Here is a 23,155-nt window from a genome sequence, read left to right on the forward strand (position 1 = left end):
CAACCCACCTTGGTTCTGCAGGGCAGCAATTCTTCAGGCCCCATCCTCTGGGGAACTGGAAAATGATAATAAAAAGATAAACAAAACTTTTAAAAATTTGGCAAATGGCATGCTGATGAGGGAACAAGGGCGTTTGCTTCATTCATTACAGATTATGTCACTACAGGAAACTCCTTGACTTCTGACTGGTTGCTTAGTTCAAAAATACAACCTGCCTCTATCTTTACTAGAAGATTTCCAAAGTCCCTTCCAGTGCTTTTTTTGTAAAAGAAAAAGTTGCCAGAACTCACACATGTCATACAACCCGCCTTGCCTACCCTACAAGGTTCCATCCAAAAAAGGTGCCGGAACTCCGTTCTGAGCGTTCTATGACAAAAAAAGCCCTGGTCCCTTCCAACTCTGTTATTCTGTTCTGTTCTATTTCTATTTCTATTTCTATTTCTATTTCTATTTCTATTTCTATTTCTATTTCTGTTTCTAGTCTATTTCTATTTCTTGTTCTTGTTCTTGTTCTTGTTCTAGTTCTAGTTCTAGTCTTTCTATTTCTATTTCTTTTTCTAGTTCTAGTTCTAGTCTATTTCTGTTATTTCTATTTACTTTATGGGTACTTATGACTCGGATTCAGAGTTCCAATAGTACCCCATCCTTCGTGGCCTCATGACTGGACTTCAGGCATTGGATAATATGGCCACGTTTACAGCCATTTGCAGTGTCCAGCAATTATGTAACTCAGTGGTGGGATTCAAATCATTTAACAACCAGTTCTCTGCCCAAATGACCATTTCATTTGATTTCTGTCGCTCGTCTCTCGGACTTTTGGGGAGGGTTTTTTTCCCCCCACCTGGAGGGAAGTTGAACGAAAACCAGACATGTTTCGGAAAACAGAGATTTCTCATATCCGGTTCGCCGATTATAACAAAAAATTAGGTAACAAAAAATTAGGTATTGGTTCTGCCGAACGGGTGCGAACCGGCTGAATCATAAAAACGCTTTTGCCGAAAACCAGCATTTCTGCTTTTTTGGCAAAACTGCACCATAAGTGAACTATTGTTTAACGACTGCAGCTTTCGCTTAACAGCCACAGTGTTTGCCCTTAACAAAGGTCACATTTGCTCACTGACTGCCGCAAAAAAGCCTAAAATTGGATTGGTTCTGAGACCAACCCATTTTACAACTCTTACAACTTACGACCATTGCAGTCATAACTTAAGGACCACCTGTATTCCATTTGTTCCTTTGTTACTCAAGCAACTATATTCCACAATACAGTACAGGTAGTCCTTAAAACCACATTTGAGCCCAAAATTTCTGTTGCCAAGTGAGACGGTTGTTAAGTGAGCTTTGCTCCATTTTATGTCTTCTCTTGCCACAGTTGTTAAGTGGATTGCTGCAGTTATTTTGTTAGTTAACACAGTTGTAAAGTGAATCTGGCTTCCCCATTGACTTTGTCAAAAGATCGCAGAAGGTGATCAGCCCACGCCAGGATATTGCAGCCTTCATTAAATACAGGCCAGTTGCCAAGTGTCTGAATTTTGATCACACGATGGGAATGCTGCAATGGTTGTAACTATGAAAAACAGTCATAAGCCATTGTTTTCAATGCTTTGTAACTTTGACTAGTCACTAAATGAATGGTTATAAGTCAAGGACTACCTGTAGTTTCCCAGGGTCTGCGGGTAATACAAGCAGCATGTGTATCTGTAATGCATGCTCCACCCCTTTTTCATTAGTACATTGTACACATGTCCCAAAGGGCAAAGCTTGTGAATGTGACGTTGTAGCTCTTCTTTTCCTTTACTCCATGCATCATATGAGGAAAACTCTTGAGGGGGGTGGAAACTTGCTAGCAAGATGAAAACACAAAAGGAATATGTGCTAATTGAGACAACCCAAAGGTGTTTTTTCACAAGGCAACTGGACCTTCTTATTTTACTTCGAAGACATTTCACTTCTCATCCAAAAAGCTTCTTCAGCTCTGACTGAATGGAATGGAAGGATTTATAGTCCTTGCAGATAGCTGGTCCATTTGCATTCCTTTGGAGCAGGGGTGTTGCGACGTAATGTGACTTTTTTTCCCCATTGCCGGCAACGGGGTGGGTGCAGAGGTGGGATTCAAATATGTGAACAACAGGTTCTCTGTGTGGATGCCACTTCTGGAAGTCCATTCTGGGTCTGGGCAACCAAAAATTAGCTACCGGTTCTGCTGAACTGGTGCGAACCAGCTGAATCCCACCACTGGATTAGGCCCCATCATGTTCGCCAAGACGCATCCGGCTCGCAGGCCGGCAGTTTGACACCCCTGCTTTAGAGAGTCGTTGAGGCCACCTGGAGGTTTGTCTGTGTCCTCAGGGTGACTTGAGTAGTGCAAATGGTTGTGGAGCCTTCTTGGAACTGCTGAAAGGACTCTGATGTAGCTTGGAGATAGATGATGTCCTATCCCTTCCCCTCTGTTGAGAGAGGGCTGTTCAGTTTTGACATAGATGGCCTCTTTGATCCCTTTTTCAAACCAGCGGTCCCCTCTGTCCAGAAGACAAAACACAGGACCCAAAAACCAATAATCAAGGCTGAATGCAAAAATTATTCATTCAACGCCTACCGGAGGAATTCCCTCCAGAAAATAATGGGCAGGACTCTTAGAGACAAAAGGATGCCCTTGTATTTATCCATTTTAAGAAAGGAGAAAATGAGACAGTCATAAATATGCATGAGTAATAAACCATGAATATTCATAATTAGCAAACTTCATCGCCCCTCCACTGTTACAAACCTCAAGAACAGGGTTGTCTGCCAGCCCACGGGCCGGATGCGTCACGCCAAAACCGCCCCTACCCCATTGCCGGCAATGGGAAAAAAGTCACGATACGTCACGACATGTCACGTGACGTCATGAGTTTGACACTCCTGCTCAAGAAGGAGTCATTGGATTCCACAATCATGACATCACACACACAGGCCTCATAGCGGCAAAGCTCATAGAAGCCACTGATAGCGTTGGAAACTGCATATATTGATCACATGGTTTATAAATTCAAGTATTTTGATGCTGCTGCCAATTATTGCTCCTAATTATTTTTTTCTTCTTTGAAAAAGGAGTCTCTAAACCATCTCCTGATGCCTCACTCAGCAGTTTTTTCGAGAAAGAATTTTCCCAAGGTGGATTCAGTTCCCTTCTTACACCAGTGAGTAGATACCATGTACAATACGAGTTTGTCTCTTTTCTTAGTCATATTTTAAAAAAAGAAAAGAGGCTAAAAAAAGCAGAAGCTTGGAATTTTAAGGCATGGTATGGATGTTTTAAGCACCCATTCTCACCCATAGTGCTTCTCTAAATCCAAAGGGGGGGAAAAAGTGTGTGGTGGGGAGAAGTTTGAAAATTTTACTGACTGTTTTCATAGCTGAAAGTCACAGGAGACCCTGATTTGTTTACCACTATTTTAGGGAATAAAACCATCCACTTTTTTTTTTAAAAAAGAATCCTGCAGTAGGCTGCTCTGAGCCTATAGGAGAGAGTAAGAAATAAGTTATTAAAACCTGCACATAATTTCCTTGTGGGTGGGAGAATGGGGATTTATTTACTTATCTATTTTTCACATTTTTGAACCACCCACCATCCTCCGAGAGGGAGTTTGGCTGCCGTCCAAGAAAAAAATGCCCAGCTCTTTCACGTTTCTCTTGAATTTTTATGGTACCGGTAGTCCTTGACTTACAACAGTGACCGTCCGAAATTACAAGGGCACTGAAAAAAGCGATTTAGGGCTGTTTTTTCACACTTAGGACAGTTGGAACATCCCCCATGGTCACGTGATCAAAATTCAGATGCTTGGCAACCGGTTCATATTTATAACAGTTGCAGTGATCATTTTTTGGTTGTGATCATTATTATTTTTTTGCAACCTTCTGACAAGCTAAGTCAATGGGGAAGCCAGATTCACTTAAGAACCGTTTTAATAACTTAACAACTGCAGTGATTCGCTTAGCAATTGTGGGAAGAAAGGTCGTAAAATGGGGCAAAACTCACTTAAGAAATTCTCACTTAGCAACAAAAATTTGGGCTCAGTGGTGGTCGTAAATTGAGGACTACCTGTTGTTGGTGAAAAAAGGTACGTATTAGGATTTATTCTCACTGGCCCATAGCTGACTCCGCTTTCCATCCTTCTGAGGTCAGTAAAATGAGGACCCAGATTGTCGGGGGCCATATGCCGAGTCTGTAAACAGCTAAGAGAGGGCTGTAAAGCACTGTGAAGCGGTATATAAGTCTAAGTGCTATTGCTAGATGACTTGTCCCTCTTTCATCTCCTCCTTGTTTGCTTTCCTCTTCAGGAACATGCAGTGACTGGAGCTGTCGGTGCTTATAGCTGGACTGGAGGTTTAGAGGAAGCATCCTTTGGAGAAACTCCTCAGATCAAATTCCTGAATATCAGCATCAATGAGTCGTATATAGGTGAGTGATGGAGGCGGGTCTTATTCTCCACCCTTTGCCCCAAAGTGTTAAATTGGCCAAATCCAAGAACCACAGGTTGTCTCTTCTCTTTGCTGGACAGGTTACTCTGTGGCTTTAGCTCGCTTTCACCAAAGGACCTTCTACATCACTGGAGCTCCGCGGTACCAGCACGTTGGCCAAGTCCTGGTCTTTGAAAGCAAGAGTGGAAGCTTAATAGGGAATATTCAGGGTCAACAGGTAAGGGAGGATAGGAAATGGAATGCAGATCAGCCTCTATTGTCATGGTGGAGGAATTGTGAAACTTCATAGGATTTTTGTTTTGCATCAAGAATAGGGTTTCATAATCTAAATTCATAACTAGTCCAAATCCAGCAGAGGTTCTGCTAGAATTTAGGCATAAATGGAAGAGAGAGAATTGTTCTCAGAGGCAATTGAGAATAGGGGAATCCTCAGTGCAGGTGGTGCTCACTTAATGACCAGTCATTTAACAACCATTCAGAGTTACAACGGACTTCCCCAGAGCCGGTTCTGAAGTTCCAATGCCTGCACCAACACATACACAACTGCAGTCCTGTTTTTTGCATTTTGAGCACTTGGCAGCTGGCTCACATTTATGACCACTTGCGGCATCCTGTGGTCACACGGCCACAATTTTCACTTTCTTTCTTTTTTTGCCAATTTCTGCCGTTTACATCCTATTTCCAGCAAACACTGCCCATTGAAGAAAATACCCTCACTGAATAACCATTGCGTTTGCTTAACAACTACAGCAAAAAAAAAAAGTCATAAAATCAGTCAGGATCCTGTGGTGATCCGTTTAATGGCTGCCATGACTTATAACCAAAATTCAAGGTCAGTTACACTTATATAGTAAGTCAAGGACTACCTGTATATGGTTGGATTTGCTTGCTGGGCCTAATGAGGGTTGGAATGCTACACCAACCATCTGTTTTATTTAGTAATTTATTTGACAGACCCCATTTTTCCGCTCAGCCATGAGCATTTTAGGTGGCTAAGACTCAGTAAAAGGCAGCACAAAGATACAAATTCGTAAATCAAGATCAACCCAAGCATCCATTAGCTATTAAAAGTTTGGCAAAAGGAATGCAATTTGGCCACTCTAGTAATGGGAACTGAACACTTTTCCCAAGGAAGAGAGCACGTACAGCGTGGCAGCCGTGCAGAAAGCATCCTATTCCTAGGTGCCAGAATAAGAAGCCTCCGTTGAGAAGATCTCTAGATTCCTGTGGCTGGATAGATCCTTAATAATAGAATTAGTCTCCCTTTGATAACCAGGGCCTCAGCTAATAAAACCTCTGGGATAGTCAAGCGCAAATAGCCAAATAGCCGTTCGTTGAGTTCAAATTATTGAAGAGGTTATTTTTGCGACCTATGCACAAGAATCTTGTGTTAGGTCTCTTTCGTGGACACTTTTTGCTAAGTGGGGTCTATTCCGTGGCTGCCTCGGTCCACCTGCTATAGGTTCTTCTTGCTATGTGACCATCCCATTTCCATTTCCATTCTTTTACTCTCTTGACAATATTGCATACTTTCGTTTGTTCTCTAATCCGTGTGCGGTTCTTCCTGTCTTGTCTTGCAATGCCGAGCCTGTATCTTTCCATGGCTCTTTGTGCCACACGTAGCTCACAGTAGAATACAGTTGGAAGGGACCTTGGAGGTCTTCTAGTCCAACCCCCCCGCTTAAGCAGGAGAACCTATACCATCTCAGACAAGTGACTGTTCAGCCTCTTCTTAAAAATCTCCAGTGATGGAGCGCCCACGATTTCTGGAGGCTAGCTGTTCCACTGGTTAATTATTCTAACTCTCAGAAAGTTTCTCCTTAATTCCAGGTTGCTTCTCTCTTCGATCAGTTTCCAACCATTGTTTCTCGTCCTTCCCTCTGGTGCTTTGGTGAATAATGTGACCTCCTCTTCTTTGTGGCAGCCCCTCAAATACTGGAACACTGCTGTCATGGCACCCCTATTTCTTCTTTTCTTTAGACTAGCCAAGTGTCAATTGTGATGATCGTGATGATACACAAGAATCTAGTCAATTAACAGTCAAAAGTACATCGGTGTTAGTGCAGTACTATGTGGTCCTGTGTCTAATCTCTCTACACACACACGCACACACCAGAGTGGAGAAACTGCCTAAACAATCTATCGATGGCTGGGCAGCTTTTCTTTGCGCCACAGCACTTCCTTAAAAAGGGCTAACCACAAACTAGCCAGTTCAGCTCTGTGACCTTTTTCTTGCATATTTTTTTTCTATTAAGACTTTTGAAAAGGAGATTAAAAACTTACGTGAATTAATAGAGAGCAAAGAAATGAAAGAAAAAAAGGGGGGGAGAGGCAAAAAGCAGAAGAAAGAAAGAAAGAAAGAAAGAAAGAAAGAAAGAAAGAAAGAAAGAAAGAAAGAAAGAAAGAAAGAAAGAAAGAAAGAAAGAAAAAGAAAGAAAAAGAAAGACAGACATAGAAAGAAGTAGCTTTCTATTTTCTTTGCAGCGAATATAAGTACAGTTACAGAATTACCTCTTTATGTTGCAAAAAGGAAAAACTCTCTTTTTTTCCATTATCTAGTTCGTCCGATCATCAAAGCCATAAATCGTAAGATTGGGTTTTGTGGTTTTTTTTGTTTTGAGCAAAAAGTCACAAGGGGTTTCCAGTCAAAAACAGACAAGTAGATCATACGATAAACAAATAAATTACGTGTCTCAACAGGATTGTCATGTTAAAATGGCTGGATATGCACAAAATGCTGGGCCTACAGGCTGTGTGTTGTGTGATCCCACCGAACGTGTTTCCTTCTTTTCAGGTGGGCTCTTACTTTGGTGCTGAAGTCGCCTCCGTGGACTTAAATGAGGATGGAAATACTGACCTCCTTCTAATTGGGGCTCCTCATTACTACAATGGAAGCCAAGGTGGGAATGTCCATGTCTCCTCCATCAACAGCATGGTAAGTGAAACCATTGGAGGAAGGAAGAAAAGCCTAGGATTGGGCAGAAGCTTTCTCACATTTAGTGAATTGTCTTTCACTCCATCTGTTCATTTTTTTTGGACGAAATGCTTGGTAGTCTCAACAGGCTCTTAATAATAACGATAATAAAGTTGGAAGGTGCCTTGGAGGTCATCTAGTCCAACCCCCTGCTCAGGCAGGAAACCCTATACCAGTGATGGCGTACCTTTTAGAGACCGAGTGCTCAAACTACAACCCAAAACCCACTTATGTATTGTTGGGTGCTGGGTGGGCGTGGCCCATTGGGTGGGTGGGGTCCATTGGGTGGGCGTGGCAGACGGGATGGGACTAAAAATTCAATCAATCAATTCCAACTTTGCGAGATCTTTTTTTTTCCCCGCGAGAAGTTGAAATTGATTGATTGATTGAACCTTTTTTTTTTTGCACACGGTGGCGGAGGCCTAAAGCGAAAAGGTTTTACAAACCGCAGCTGAAGGCCTAGGACTGAGGTGACAGCACGCGTGCCCACAGAGAGGGCTCTGCGTGCCACCTGTGGCACGCGTGCCATAGGTTCGCCACCATGGCCCTATACCATTTCAGACAAATGGCTGTCCAGTCTCTTCTTAAAAACTTCCAGTGTTGGAGCATTCACAGTTTCTGGAGGCAAGTTGTTCCACTGGTTAATTGTTCTAAGTGTCAGGAAGTTTCTCCTTATTTCTAGGTTGCTTCTCTCCTTGATTAGTTTCCATCCAATGCTTCTTGTCCTGCCTTTGGGCGCTTTGGAGAATAGCTTGACTCCCTCTTCTTTGTGGCAGCCCCTTAGATATTGGAACACTGCTATCACATCACCCCTCGTCCTTCTCTTCATTAAACTAGACATACCCAATTCCAGCAACCGTTCCTTGTATGTTTTGGCCTCCAGTCCCCCAATCATCTTTGTTGCTCTTCTCTGCACTCTTTCTAGAGTCTCGACATCTTTTTTACATCGTGGTGTCCAAAACTGGATGCTGTATTCCAAGTGTGGCATTGTAAAGTGGTATTAACATTTCATGTGATCTTGATCCTATCCCTCTGTTAATGCAGCCTAGCACTTTATTTGGCTTTTCTTTTCCAGGTATTTCTGCCAAAGGAGGCAGATCATAACGAAATCTTCAAGGCTTCTCCTTCACAGCTTTCATTTTTTAGCTTCAAATGCCAAAGTCTATTTTTTAAAAAAATCTAAATTATACACAAGCAATCCCTTTATGGGTTCCACTGGTGCAAATTTGCCTACTCACTAAAATTAACTTGTAGGTCCAAGCTCAATCCTCCTGACATGGTTGCAATTTACAGGTAGTCCTTGTGTTTACGATCACCATTGGGACTGGAATTTTGGTCCCTAAGTAATGCAGTTGTTAAACAAGACATCAAGATTCTATGACCACTTATGTCATGGTTATTAAGTGAATCACGCAGTAGATAAGCAAATCCAACTTCCCCAGTTGATTTTGCTTACAATCTCATGATCCCCCCCCCCCCAAAATGCCACAATCGTTGTAAATGCAAACTGGTTGACAAGTGCCCAAATTCTGATCAAGTGATGGTGGAAATACTGTGACGGTTGTAACTGTGAGAATGAGTCATGTCACTTTTTTAATGCCATCATAACTTTGAATCATCTTTAAACGAACTGTTGTAAATTGAAGACTAGCTATATTCACAGACATGCCCAGAGCAGCGAAAATTTTGAATTGGTACTCAGCACATGTCTGGCTAGTCTCAGTGATTTGCTGGTTGAAATGGCTAAGACTTTTTGACAAAACTTTTGATAAAAACTTCTTTTTCAGAACTTTATTTGTAATATACACATGCAGACATATTAAAGTGTCTTTAAACAAAGACACATAAAACAAAGTTACATATGGATTAGGGGACAAATAATGTGAACAGAGGCTGATAGGAACTTAATCCTGCCTTTCCCTAGGAACAATGTTTTTGTTGTGATTCAGGGTCAGCCTGTGGGTTCGGCAGTTGGGTCGGACGACTCAGAGGAGGAGAGGGGTGTTGAAGACCTTGCTGAGGGGGTTGAAGATCTTGCTGATGATAGCCCTCAGGCAGGCCCCTCCCACTTGGTCACCATGGAGACCCAGCTGTGTGAGCCTGACAGTGTGGATGAAGATGACCCACAGCTGGCCCTGTTCAAGGACGCCCGACGCAGGAGGCAGTCAAGTAGGAGTAAACAGAGGAAGGCTGTGGGGCTTCTCGGAAGGAGGCCTGAACTCTTTATAAAGGGAATGTTTGGGGAGGGCTGGTTGCTGAAAGCAACTGCTGAAAGCAACCGCTCAGATAGTGTTTCAAAGCTCCGGTATCTTGGTGTCTTGTTTGTTTTTGTAATAAATTTGGCAGACGTATTCCAGCCTCTTGCCGTCTGTAAAGGGGTTGCCTTTTCTGCAAGGCCGGTAGCAGGCTGGTACAGAACAGGTTTGGTTTTGGCTAATACAACAGTTGCAGCATTTTTTGGAACATAACTACTGCAGATAATGAGAATTTACGGTATGTCACTTTAATCCAGCTACGCCTTTGTCATATTACTGTATATTAGGTCATCTGGCCAGATGCTTTTTTAATGAGTGCGTTTTTTTATGAGTGCTTAAATATAGAAATGTATGGTTGTTTTTCCCTTTGGTTAGCTCAACTGGATGAGATCCCTGGAAAGTGGTTAATAAGCAGCAAAGTAAAAGTACACCAACTAATGTAACTCGCATGCTTCATTCCAGGGTAACCTTGTTCACCTTCAAACGTTGCACGGAGTCCCGGATAATGGACTTGGCCTTTTTGGGGCAGCTCTAGCCACATTAGGAGATATCAGTGGCGATGGCCTGACGGACGTGGCCGTGGGAGCCCCGATGGAGAATGAAAATCGGGGGGTCATCTATATCTTCCTGGGTGAAGCAGACCGACTGAAGGAAGTGCACAGCCAGGTAAGTCCAAATGTTAAAGATAAGAAAGGTAAGCACAGCAGTCTGAAGTTTCTCTACGTGTACTGATGTGATCCAGTCTTGATCTCTTTTTTTTACTTCCTTCTTCCCTGCAGCGGATTTCTGCCGCCTCTGTTTCTCCCATGCTCCAGTTTTTTGGACAATCCATCCAAGGAAGGTTGGATCTGAGCAGGGATGAGCTGACCGACTTAGCCATTGGAGCGCTTGGAAGTGCAGTGGTGCTTCGGTAGGGATTGTTGGGGTGGAAATGGGCATGGAGCAAACCTGGGCATTTTATGGCCTCCAGGCCACATCTGCCCGTTTGGCTGTCCCTGTCCTAACTGTGAAGATTGGTTTTATTTTGAAGGCGACTGCTATTTCCCCCCCCCCCCAATTTATGTATGTGAGCGTGTGCATGCCTGAGCACTTTCACAGCCCCATCGGTTCAGCCCTCCATAACAGACCCAGTTTCTCATGTGGCCCCTTGTGAAAACTTATAAATGCATTAACCCTCATGGTGTAGTAGGCTGTATGTGCAAAGTGCTCTGATAATAGAATAGAATAGAATAGAATAGAATAGAATAGAATAGAATAGAATAGAATAGAATAGAATAGAATAAAGATGATTAGAGGTCTGGAGGTTAAAACATATAAGGAACAGCTGCTGTAATTAGGTATGTCTAGTTTAATGAAGAGAAGGACGAGGGGGACATGATAGCAGTGTTCCATTATCTCAGGGGCTGCCACAAAGAAGAGGGAGTCTAGCTCTTCTCCAAAGCACCTGAAGGCAGGACAAGAAGCAACGGGTGGAAACTAACCAAAGAGAGGAGCAACCTAGAACTAAGGAGAAACTTTCTGACAGAACAATTAACCAGTGGAAAAACTTGCCTACAGAAACTGTGAATGCTCCAACACTGGAAGTTTTTAAGAAGAGACTGGACAGCCATTTGTCTGAAATGGTATAGGGCCATGATGGCGAACCAGTGGAACAACCTGCCTCCAGAAGCTGTGAATGCTCCAACACTGGAAGTTTTTAAGAAGAGACTGGACAGCCATTTGTCTGAAATGGTATAGGGTTTCCTGCCTGAGCAGGGGGTTGGACTATATGACCTCCAAGGTCCCTTCCAACTTTACTATTATGAACTATTATGGCGGGAAAGGAATATGAGAGACAGAGATTTTACTTTTTTTTCGGATAGACACAAATCTTTTTCAAGGATTGACTTCATTTTGATGTCAGGGAGGGACCAAGACCCCACATAAATACCTCTGCACGAGGGGCTGTTCTTCGCTTCTATGTTCTAATTCTAGCCTTCTTGCTTCTTGTTCTGCTTCTACTTCTAGTTAGTTTAGTCATGTAATGCTAGCTTGTTTTCTTTTGTTTTATTTCTCTCTCACATGCAGGCATGAATGCTTTCATGCCAAGTATTTCTTATTCTTTGATCTATCATGAATAAAGCTAATATGATTGCATCTCTGCCTGATGCTTTTTGCTTGGAAGCTCCTTTAACGATTCACTCGTGAGAACACCTCACAAGTTGGTAGCACAGAGGATGGTTTAAAGGAAAGCTTCCAAGCTTGCAGAAGATTTGAAACTGAAATGGATGGCCGGAGATCCCAGATCGTGACCAGGAGTCTTCAATCAAGATCAACAGCCCCAGCCCCTGAGGCAGTCTCAGCTGCAGATGAAAGCGCAAATGGCCTTCATCCCGTCAGAGGATCCAGCAGAGCGTCTAGGACCCCTTCACGTGTCTCTCTACAACTTAACGCCACAGAGGAGAGCATACAAGGTTTGCAGACTGTCCAAGACTGCTCAGACGCTGCAGAAACGGACCTGGCTGAGACCAAATGCCGCGTGAGTAAGCTGACTGCACAGGAACGTGAAGAGCTGCTTAAAGAGATCTTTGCAATGCAGGAGAAGGAGGGGGCAGCCCAGGAGACCGCACAGGAAGCCTCCGAACACGCGGTGAGTCTTTCCCTAGCGGCCACGAGGCCTCCAAATATGGCACCCGCCACCCTTAGTGACCCCGGGACCCCAGGGCTTTTGGCGCGAACCCGCCCCCCCAGCTGTGAGCTACAGCTTCCTGGGGCAAGCGGAAACAAGATGGCTCCGCCCACGTGGTCTGGCACAGGAAACAAGATGGCGGCCCCCTATAACCCCACACGGTCTAACAGAGACAAAGACTTTTTAAGCCTGGAAAGCATCCAACCAGAATAGCCAGCAGTCCCTGGCATACAGCAGAAATGACATGCAATTCCTGACATCCGACCAAGGCAGCATGCATATTCCTGATTTCTCCCCCCCACAAAGCCTAAAGTGCTATGATGACAATGAGGTCTGTCCAGCCAAAACTGTTACAACGGCTCTCCAGACAGCCATGCAAGCCCTGGCCACTGCCTTAGAGGCCAGCAAGACAGCGGCGCCAGCATCAGGGGTGCCCAGCCCCCCCCCAAGGCCTCCCATCCTCTCCCCAGGGCCCAACTGCCGGGGGGGGTCCAGCCTGAAGCCTCCCAACAATCAACCCCCGCGGCCTCCCACCTTCTCTCCAGGTCTTCAGGACCAGCAATGGGCTCCTCAGGGCAATGATGAAAATCCATGCTGTTGCAATTCTCGGGAGGATTCATTGAAGCAACTCCGAGCCGGCAAATCTGGGCTCCGCCCCCCAATGCCTCATGGGAAGAAGGGAGAAATCCTGAACAACGCCCTCCCCCGGATCACATGGTTTCCGGGCACGCCCATCTGGAGTTACTAAATAATCAACAAGAAAAAATTCCCTCCTTGTCCACTAGAGGGATACCTTTCCCTTTTAATGATAAAGGAACTGAAAAGTGTTTCATCTGTGGCTCTGAGGAGCACCTCAAGAAAGACTGCCCCCATCAACATGAAGCCCCTAAATGTGGTCCCAATCAAGTAAGAGGCAAGGGGCAAGGAAGGGGGCGTGGCAGGGGCAAGGGAAATTCTCTGCATACTTGTTCCCTCACCCCCACAACAAAGGCTGATAGCTCCACTGACTTATGGTTACTGGACTCTGGAGCTTCTTCTCACATTACTAATATGAGTCAAGGTTTTAAAAGGTTAAAGAAAATTAACTCATCTGTCAAAGTGGCAAATGGTGATACTGCTTCAGTTGTTGGGGAGGGGTTTGTTTCTGTACCTGGTCTTGGGAAAGTTGAAGGTGTCTTGCACGCTCCCTCCATAGCCAACAACCTATTAAGCATTACCAAATTGTGTGACGATGACAAAGTGGAAGTTTTATTTCGCAAGGGGGGAGGTCATGTCACCAGGGACCAGAGGGTCATTGGAAATATTACAATCATAAACGGCTTACCATATTTTTCTCCCAAGCCACCACAGCCTGCCCCAAGGCTTTCCAAGGGCAGTGTGGGCAAGGAGCCTGAATCTCAGCAGGCACCTACAGCACCACTCAAAGCAACTAGAGCCAAGAGGGTGTCAGTGGGGAAGCGGCTTCATGATAAGTGCGCCCACTTATTGCACAGAAGGCTAGGTCATGCAAGCTTCCCTGTAGTTAAAAAGATGGGAGAATTTGCTGAGGGAGTCCAGCTCAAGGACTGTGACGTGTTTCTGGACTGTGCCATTTGCAAGAAAACAAAGAGGAAGGCTGCACCTATCTCAAAGGTGTCATTACGTAAGTCTCTATATCCGTACCAACTAGTACATGTTGATTTGGTTGGGCCTTTCACACCATCCCTAGGAAAGAAAAAGTATTTTCTCACTGCCGTTGATGATTTTTCAAGATACGGCCACGTGTATACTCTCACAGAAAAATCTGAAGCCTTTGACGCCATGAAGTCACTGTACAACTTCGTAGAGACCCAGTACAAGACCAAGATCGCACAATTGCAGAGCGATCGCGGGGCTGAGTTCATGTCTCAGAAGTTCCAGGACTGGGTAAGGCGTAAGGGCACCCGCCATTTCCTAACTGCACCATTCACGCCTTCGCAAAATGGTGTAGCTGAGAAAAGAAATGGAATCCTGCAAACCATGATGCGTAGTCTGATCGCAGACGCAAATGTCGCAGAGTCATACTGGGGAGAGGCGGTCCATTATGCCAATTACACCTTAAACCGCACCTGGAGCAGTGTTGTGAACCAGACCCCATATTTCCTGGTTCACGGTAGGAAACCAAATCTGGCACATTTGCGTGTGTTTGGTTCCTATGCATGGGTGCACATCCCCAAGCAGCTGCGGAAGAAGGGGAGATCTGTTTCCCAGAGACTAAGGTTCTTGGGCTATGCTCCCGGCTCCAAGGCCTATCGTTTCCTGGGAGAAGGGGGCAGGCCTGTGACTTCCCAATCTGCCTCTTTCGAAGAGGATTCCAACTGGACTCAGATCCACTCAAATGATCTGAGCCCATATGCCAACCGACCCAGCAGAGACACACCGACCACGACATCACCTGAGACGACCACATACCCTGCCACCGACGAGGAACAAGACGAAGATGCGTCCAGTCCCATGGAGGAAGACACGCCGTCTTCACCCCCAGCGACACCTCAGAGACCCGCGGAAGAAAAGAGCGGTGAGTGGCAGAAGGTAAGGAGGTCAAAGCGGTCCAACAAAGGGGTCCCGCCAAAGAGAATTGACATTGGCCACATCGCGTCTGTCAACAGCGTTGTGGTCACCCCAAAATCCTTCTCTGACATCCAGGAGCTGCCCATCGAGGAGCAGGAGAGATGGCAGCTCGCGATGGAGAAGGAAATGCAGAGCTTAAAACAACTCAAGGTCTTCACCCCCCAGCAACCTCCAAAGGAGAGGAAAGTCATTGGCACAAGGTGGGTTTACAAAGCCAAACCACTTGCCAATGGCCTCTACCTATACAAGGCCCGTTTGGTAGCCCAGGGCTTCGCTCAACGTTATATGGAGGACTACTCGGAGACTTACTCTCCAACCGTCCGGGCAGAGAGCGTCAAGGCCGCCCTCGTGACTGCAGCCGCTCTGGGAGAAGAAGTCTTCCAATTCGACATCCAGACGGCTTACCTCCACGCCAACTTGGACCGGCAGATCTACGTGAGAGCTCCTCCTGGCTACCAGCAAGAAGGGGGAAATACATGGTTGCTTCACAAAGGGTTATATGGTCTTAAGCAGTCAGGGAAATTATGGTATGACTGTCTTAGAAAGAGTTTAGAACGAGTTGGTTTCTCAGAATCTCATGCAGATCAATGTGTTTTCACACGCAATTCCAAGGGAACCACAGAACGGGTGTTAGTTTATGTGGACGACCTATTATATGTAGGGCCTAACAAGGAAAGGTGTGATGAATTTGCCAAGGCCCTGGAAGAAAAGTTTACTCTGAAGTCCTTGGGGCAGGTTGACAAGTACTTGGGTGTGCATATTTTGGCCACTAAAGGGGGGTTCGCTCTATCTCAAAAAGAAAAGATAGAGGAATTACTGGCCAAATGCAAAATGACAGAATCTAATCCTACGCATAGCCCAATGCAAAGCGACTTTTACAACCACACCCATAAGGACGGTCCTGAGTTCACAGATAACACGCTTTACAGATCTGTGATTGGCTCCTTGCTATACATCAGCAATTGGAGCAGACCTGACATAGCTTTAGCTGTGAATCTATTGTCCAGGCACGTGGAACACCCAACGGAATTCCACTGGACTGCTGTCAAAAGGGTGCTTAGATACCTAAAGGGCACAGCTGATGCTCTCCTTATGCTAGAACCAGAGAAGGGGAAGACGGCCCAGCTCTCCGCTTACTCAGACGCAGACTGGGCTGGCGACACCAAAACTAGACGGAGCACTTCTGGTTTCCTCATATTGCTAAATGGCTGCCCAATACATTGGCATGTTAGGCAGCAAAAATTTATTTCTTGCTCCACGGCCAAGGCTGAATATGCCAGCCTGTCAGACACGGCCAATGATTTGACTTGGTTCAATGAACTGATAACAAGCATCTGGGCATCTCCCCCTCTGCCCATCCAAATTCTAGAGGACAACACTGCCGCAATTGCAATCTCGGAGGCTTATGCAGTAGGCTCCAGATCTCGCCATATAGACATACGCTATAAAAATGTCAGGCAGCTTACCAAAAAGGGTTTCATTCATGTTGAACACTGTAACACAACTGACCAGATAGCTGATCTGTTCACCAAACCTGTTCCCATTGACCGGCACAACCTTCTGTGTAAGCGTTTGTGTTTGGCCTTCTGAATGTTTTTATGCATGTCCATGACACCTGCTCACCCCTCACATACATTCACTGGTCCCTGTCATTGGCTGGCAAGAAGGGGAATTGTTAGATGTTTAGTGCCAGCCATTGGCAGTTCCCCAAAAGGATCATCAGATGGAGGCAAAGAGGCTTCTTTGCTTCCACTGATGAGCCAAGGGTCTCGGACCCACAGCCCCATTGGCGAGAGAGTTTTATGGTCAGGGAGGGACCAAGACCCCCCATAAATACCTCTGCATGAGGGGCTGTTCTTCGCTTCTATGTTCTAATTCTAGCCTTCTTGCTTCTTGTTCTGCTTCTACTTCTAGTTAGTTTAGTCATGTAATGCTAGCTTGTTTTCTTTTGTTTTATTTCTCTCTCACATGCAGGCATGAATGCTTTCATGCCAAGTATTTCTTTCTCTTTGATCTATCATGAATAAAGCTAATATGATTGCATCTCTGCGTGATGCTTTTTGCTTGGAAGCTCCTTTAACGATTCACTCGTGAGAACACCTCACATTGATTACTACTGATCTTTCCTCTTCGGTTAAGAACGTTAAGATTTTTCCTAGGACAATGTCTGACCATAGTCCTGTTTGGTTGGAGTTCTTTGCTGAAGACACTAGTAGGAGATCCTGGAGGCTGAATGAGAATTTATTTACAAATGACTTGTTCTTGCAGAAATGTAGAGAACATATGAAAGAATTTTTTGTCATGAATATGCATAAAGGTACCTTGACGGAAATGGTTTGGGATGCTAGTAAAGCCTATATGAGAGGGGTTTTGATTTATATGAATAATGCTTATAGGCGTAAGCAAGTGCAAAAACGTTTAGATATTGAGGAAGTGATTAAAACTAAGGAGAAAAAGTACATTTTGAATCCATTGGATAATAATTTAAAGATCTCAATACATTTATTGAAAGAACAATTTAATATGCTATTGGCTGATCAAGTAGCAACTAATTTGCGTTATGCCAAACACAATACTTTTTGTAACGCCAACAAGCCTGGTAGATGGTTGGCTTATCAATTAAGGAAGAAACAGAAATTACGTACCATAGACAAAATAGAATATAAAGGAAAAGAAGTCTACCAACAAAATTTGATTAAGAGGAGTTTTCTAGATTTTTACTCGAAATTATATTCTAAAGAGAATATACAAGCTTTAGATGTAGACAAGTATTTACAGGGAGCTCATTTTCCAAGACTTTCACAAGAACAACAACTTGAGATGAATTGCCCAATTACATCAGAAGAAATTTCTTTAGCTATTAAACAGTTGAAATTGGGCAAAGCTCCGGGAACAGATGGATTAACAGCAATTTATTATAAAAAGTTGTTGCCTGAAATGATTGAACCCTTAAAGATTTTGTTTAATGAAATTCAGACTGGAGGCGCAGTTCCTCCATCATGGAGGACAGCTTTTGTATCGTTGATCCCAAAGGAGGATCAAGATCTTACTCAACCTAAAAATTATAGACCTATATCGCTTTTTTATTTAAAAATTTTTACAATACATTTTGACTTTAATCCCCCCCTCCCCCACCCCTATCCAACCCTCCCTATCCCTCTCCCCCACTCCCTCCTCCCCCCCCCCGACTTCCCAGAGCTAAATACAGGGCATAAAATCGAAAAACAAACATAAACACCCCTATGTTATCAACAATAAACTATAAATTCTATCTCTCTCTAGCTCATATAAAATGAGTACAAACAATATTAATATTACAAATAAAGTAGAAAAGAAAAAGAGGAAAACAGAAAAAGAGCTTTACTCAAAATAAATTTTCTTAATCCCAGTCCTTATTCATATTAATTTCAAAAAAAAAAGAAAAGAAAAAAAAAACTTTCACCTGCTATTTGCATTCTCCCACCTTTCTCTAATTTCCAAACAAATTCTCAGTTACGCGCCAAAAGCGCCTATCTCTGTTAATCTTAATAATCTCCGACCAAACTAAACTATGATCAAAAATAGTTCTTGCATATATCACGCCAAATGTCTCGCAGTTCCAAATCATCCTTAAGTTCAAATAAAAGTTCAAATAAAAAGAGTATATAAAAAAAAGTTTTAGGCAATCTCTAAGACAACTTGTTGTTAATTAGGAGCTTACATACCCATTCTTAGTTCAACACATACTTTAAGTCCATAACCCTAATATACTTTTCTAGCAAGCAAATAACATCAATCTTAAATTGTGTAAAATATTTAAAAAAAAACTTTCTTTCTCCTCTATAATAATTTTACTCCATTGACATTCTAATCTAAAAATTTAATCAGCAATCTTAACGCCCCAAAACTTTTGGAGCACCTCTGTCATGACCCCCAAAACTTCTTTAGACCGCTCTCCTCCCATATCTTCACTGTAAGCACACTTTGAAGATTCCATAACTTTCTGCTGGTCTTGCTCTTGCTCTCGTCTCGCTCTTCTTAGGGCGGCACGCGTCATCTTCTGGCCTCCTGCAGCAACCGATGAGACTGTGACTTGATCCCCTCCAACACCATTGTCCTCTGTCTGTCTATCTGCAACATCTTGAAGCTTTCCCACACCGTATCCTTTTGCAGCTTCCAAAAATGATAGGGGGGTTGCTTTTAACACATTACTATAAAAATCACATGCCTGAGCCACAGTAACCAAACGATGTCTTTTACCTTCGTGCGTTGCCACCAATCCAACTGGAATCTCCCATCTAAACTTAATATCACGTTTCTTAAGTTCCTGTACTAGAAATGCAAAATCTTTCCTTCTCCTTAGGATCTTCGGAGGGATCTCTTTTAAAACCAAAACTTCTTGCTCAGCCACTACCAAATTAGTATCATAAGCAGCTTGAATGACTTCATCTCTAATTACTCTCTTTGTAAAATAGACCACCACATCTCTGGGTAACTTCCTCTGTCTTGCAATCCATGAATTTACACGAAAAACTTTGTCCATATTTCCCTCAATTTCAGATGCTGACTGGCCCAGTACCCCTTCCAGAGCCTCAGAAATCAGCTGCTTTAAATCTTCTTTACCATTCTCCTTTAAACCCCTAATTCTAATAGCATACTGCATCTGATTATACTGAACAAGGCTCAATTCTTCGTCCATTTTATCCCTTATATTTTCATTTTCTAATACCTTTGCTTCTAATATAGAGTTCTTTTGACTGAGGTCCTCCACTTTTATATCCAGCTGTAGCACACATTCAGCTACGGATTCAACCATAGACAAGATGTCCACCCTCATTGCTCTCAGCTTCTCTTCCATCTTCTTCTCCAATTTCTCCATTTTCTCCTCCATTTTCTCCTCCAGCTTTTTCAACTTTTCATCCATCATATCAGACATCAATTGTGCATGCTTTCCAAGAGCGTCTTGTAAATCCTTAAGCGTCAATACCGGGGGAGATGCAGGAGGAAGCAAAGCTTGCAATGAGGTCTCTTGCACCAGGGAAGACCCCGCATTCCGAAGAGCTTTAGAAGTTTTAGCCGCCATCTTCCCCCACTTTCACTTATTACGCACTTTCACTTTAAAGCTATAAAATCCATTGAGCTAGAGAGTAAAAATAAAGAGTCCACTTCACCTTGACCTCCTGTACCGCTTTGCCTGCATCTTGATAATCAAAAGTATTTCCTTTTGGCAGGGTTGGTTGCTAACGCCTGGCTCTGCTCCAAAAATCCCAGAGCAGAGGCACTGCGCAGCTCGGAGCAACCCAGGCTTCGGGGGGGGGCTCATCCTTCAGCCGCCCAAGCTCTCAGCTCAGGCGGCCCGGAGAGCTCAACCCCTACCTGGGGCCTCACCCCCTCCTCTTCTCCCGAGGAGGGGGCTTCAAATCCATCTAAACAGCTGATCGACGCTGTTTACGATGGAAAAACACAGCTGCGGAGCGGGCAGCCCGAAAACGGCTGTCTTTCAGCGTCGCGTCGCCACCGGAAGTCTCGACCTATATCGCTTTTAAATACAGATTATAAGATTTTTGCTAAAGTATTGGCTAATAGATTAATGCAAGTTTTGAAACAAATGATTCATAGTGATCAATCGGGATTTATATCTGGGAGGTATATGAAATATAATGTAAGACAAATTGTTAACTTGCTTGAATATTTGGATAAGAACAACCAAGTCTCTGCAGCATTGATATTTTTGGATGCAGAGAAAGCCTTTGACCAATTGAATTGGCAATTTTTATTAAGAGTTGTTGAGGAGATGAATTTTGGAGAAGGTTTTCTACATGCTATTAAAGCTATATATCAACAACAAACCGCACAAATTATAGTTAATGGGGGATTAACAGAGACTTTTAAAATTGAAAAAGGTACAAGACAGGGTTGCCCCCTATCACCATTATTGTTTGTTTTAACATTAGAGATTTTACTAATTAAAATTCGAGAGTCCTCTTTGATAAAGGGAATTAAAATAAAACAGAATGATTATAGATTGAGAGCTTTTGCTGATGACTTGGTTGTGACAGTATCCCAACCGTTACAGTCGGTTATAGACTTGATGGAAATTATAACTCAGTATGGTAAGGTTTCTGGGTTTAAGGTGAATAGTAATAAGACTAAGATACTATCCAAGAATTTATCTATGAGTGAAAGGGATATGTTATCTAAATTAACAGGTTTTGAAATAGTGAAGAAGGTTAAATATCTAGGAGTATATATTGCAGCCTCAAATGTAAAATTGTATAAGAATAATTATGAAACACTATGGTTGAAGGTACAAAGGGACTTAAATAATTGGAAAAAATTACAATTATCATTACTGGGAAGAATTGCAGTTGTTAAAATGAATGTTCTACCAAAGTTTCTCTTTCTGTTTCAGATGATACCTATATTGAAAAAGGATGCCAACCTTGATCAATGGCAGAAGGGTATTAATGAATTTATCTGGGCGGGGAAAAAACCAAGAGTTAAATTCAAGATTTTACAAGATGCCAGGGAAAGAGGGGGACTCAAGGCGCCGAATTTGAAATTGTATTATGATGCGGTTGCCTTGACCTGGGTTAGTGATTGGCTTAATCTAACTAACAAGAGAATACTTCATCTTGAGGGATGGGATTTGGTATATGGATGGCATGCATACTTGCTTTATGATAAGAAGGTAGACAGGGCTTTTAAATCCCATATTCTTAGAAGTGCTTTATTGCGTGTCTGGAAAAAGTATTATTATAAGTTAAATTATAAAATACCGATTTGGGGAATTCCTGGACACACGATAGAGGGCGTATCTATGGGAGTGAGTATGGATATGGTTTCTTATAAGGAACTACTTAGATTGCAAGGGAATGATTGGCAACTTAAACCAGTAGAGGAGTTAAGACAAGAAAACATAAGTTACTCTTGGTTTCAATATACCCAATTGAAAGCTAGGTGGAAGTCAGATCAAAAGGTTGGCATCACAACTACAGATCAAAATTTAGTAAAGCAAATTAGAGATTCAAATTGTGCACATATAAAGAGGATATATAATGCTTTAATTGAATTGGGTTCAGAAACGGAACTGGTTAAAGACTGCATGATAAAGTGGGCACAAAATATTCAGGAACCAATTTCGCTGGACACCTGGGAGATAATTTGGGTCAGAAATGTTAAATTTACCCAGGCTCAAAATTTAAGAGAAAATTTTTATAAAATGTTTTATAGATGGCATCTGGATCCCAAGAAGCTGTCCAATATGTATCCTAATGTACAGTCTAAATGCTGGAGGTGTGGTAGTTTAGAAGCTACCTATTTTCACATGTGGTGGACTTGTAGAAATATAAAAGCTTTTTGGATTAAAATTTGGTGGAACATTCAAAAGATTTTTAAGAGAAAGATAAAGTTCTCCCCGCAATTGTTTTTATTGGGCATTGTTGTAGATTGTGATGTTAAAGAAACTAACTTGATGTTGAACATGATAACGGCAGCACGGTTACTGGTGGGACAATATTGGAAGAAGGATAGTTTGCCCACTGTAGAAGAATGGGTGTTTAAAGTTTCGAATCTTGCAGAAATGTCTAAGATTTCTGCTTATCTGAAGGATCATTCACAGGAAAGATATATTTCAGTTTGGAGGAGATGGATAAATTATATTCAAAACAAATATGGGACCAAAAGGTACCATTTAGCTTATGAGTAGATTTTAGTGGGATATTGTTATTGGTACGTTGTTTGTAGTTATGTTAAAAGAGAGTTAAAGCGCATTATGAATTTGGTTAATTGTATATTATGCATAATTTTTATTTAGAATATGATTATTGTAACTATAATCCTGTATTTAGCTCTGGGAAGTGGGGGGGGGAAGTGGGTGGGTTTGGGGTGGGGGGGATTTGGGGATATATTGTAACATTTTGTTTTTTTAAAACTCTTTAATAAAAAAAAAGAGACTGGACAGCCATTTGTCTAAAATGGTATAGGGTTTCCTGCCTGAGCAGGGGGTTGGACTAGATGACCTCCAAGGTCCCTTCCAACTTTACAATTTGTGATTGTGATCGTGATTGTGATTAGAATAGAATAGAATAGAATAGAATAGAATAGAATAGAATAGAATAGAATAGTCACGGTTGACTTGCTGTGCAGCTCTGCTCCCAACCAGACAACAGTAATGGGAGGGGGGGGGGAAGGAAGGCCTTGGAATGTAAGGGAGATTTGGGAGGGAAC

The 23,155-nt window shown here is 43.0% G+C and overlaps 1 protein-coding gene across 1 annotated transcript in view; it reads left to right on the forward strand.

The window, feature by feature from the left end:
* LOC308676286 (integrin alpha-X-like) overlaps positions 1–23,155 on the forward strand; it is a 72,714-nt gene that overhangs the window by 20,369 nt on the left and 29,190 nt on the right. The window contains exons 10-15 of the mRNA XM_081342099.1: positions 3,125–3,179; positions 4,321–4,441; positions 4,542–4,678; positions 7,256–7,396; positions 10,153–10,356; positions 10,470–10,600. Of these exons, the coding sequence (XP_081198225.1) occupies positions 3,125–3,179; positions 4,321–4,441; positions 4,542–4,678; positions 7,256–7,396; positions 10,153–10,356; positions 10,470–10,600 (789 nt within the window). The remainder of the gene's footprint in view (positions 1–3,124; positions 3,180–4,320; positions 4,442–4,541; positions 4,679–7,255; positions 7,397–10,152; positions 10,357–10,469; positions 10,601–23,155) is intronic.

The sequence above is a fragment of the Vipera berus genome (genome assembly GCF_964194415.1).
Source record: "Vipera berus genome assembly, chromosome: W".
NCBI lineage: Eukaryota > Metazoa > Chordata > Lepidosauria > Squamata > Viperidae > Vipera > Vipera berus.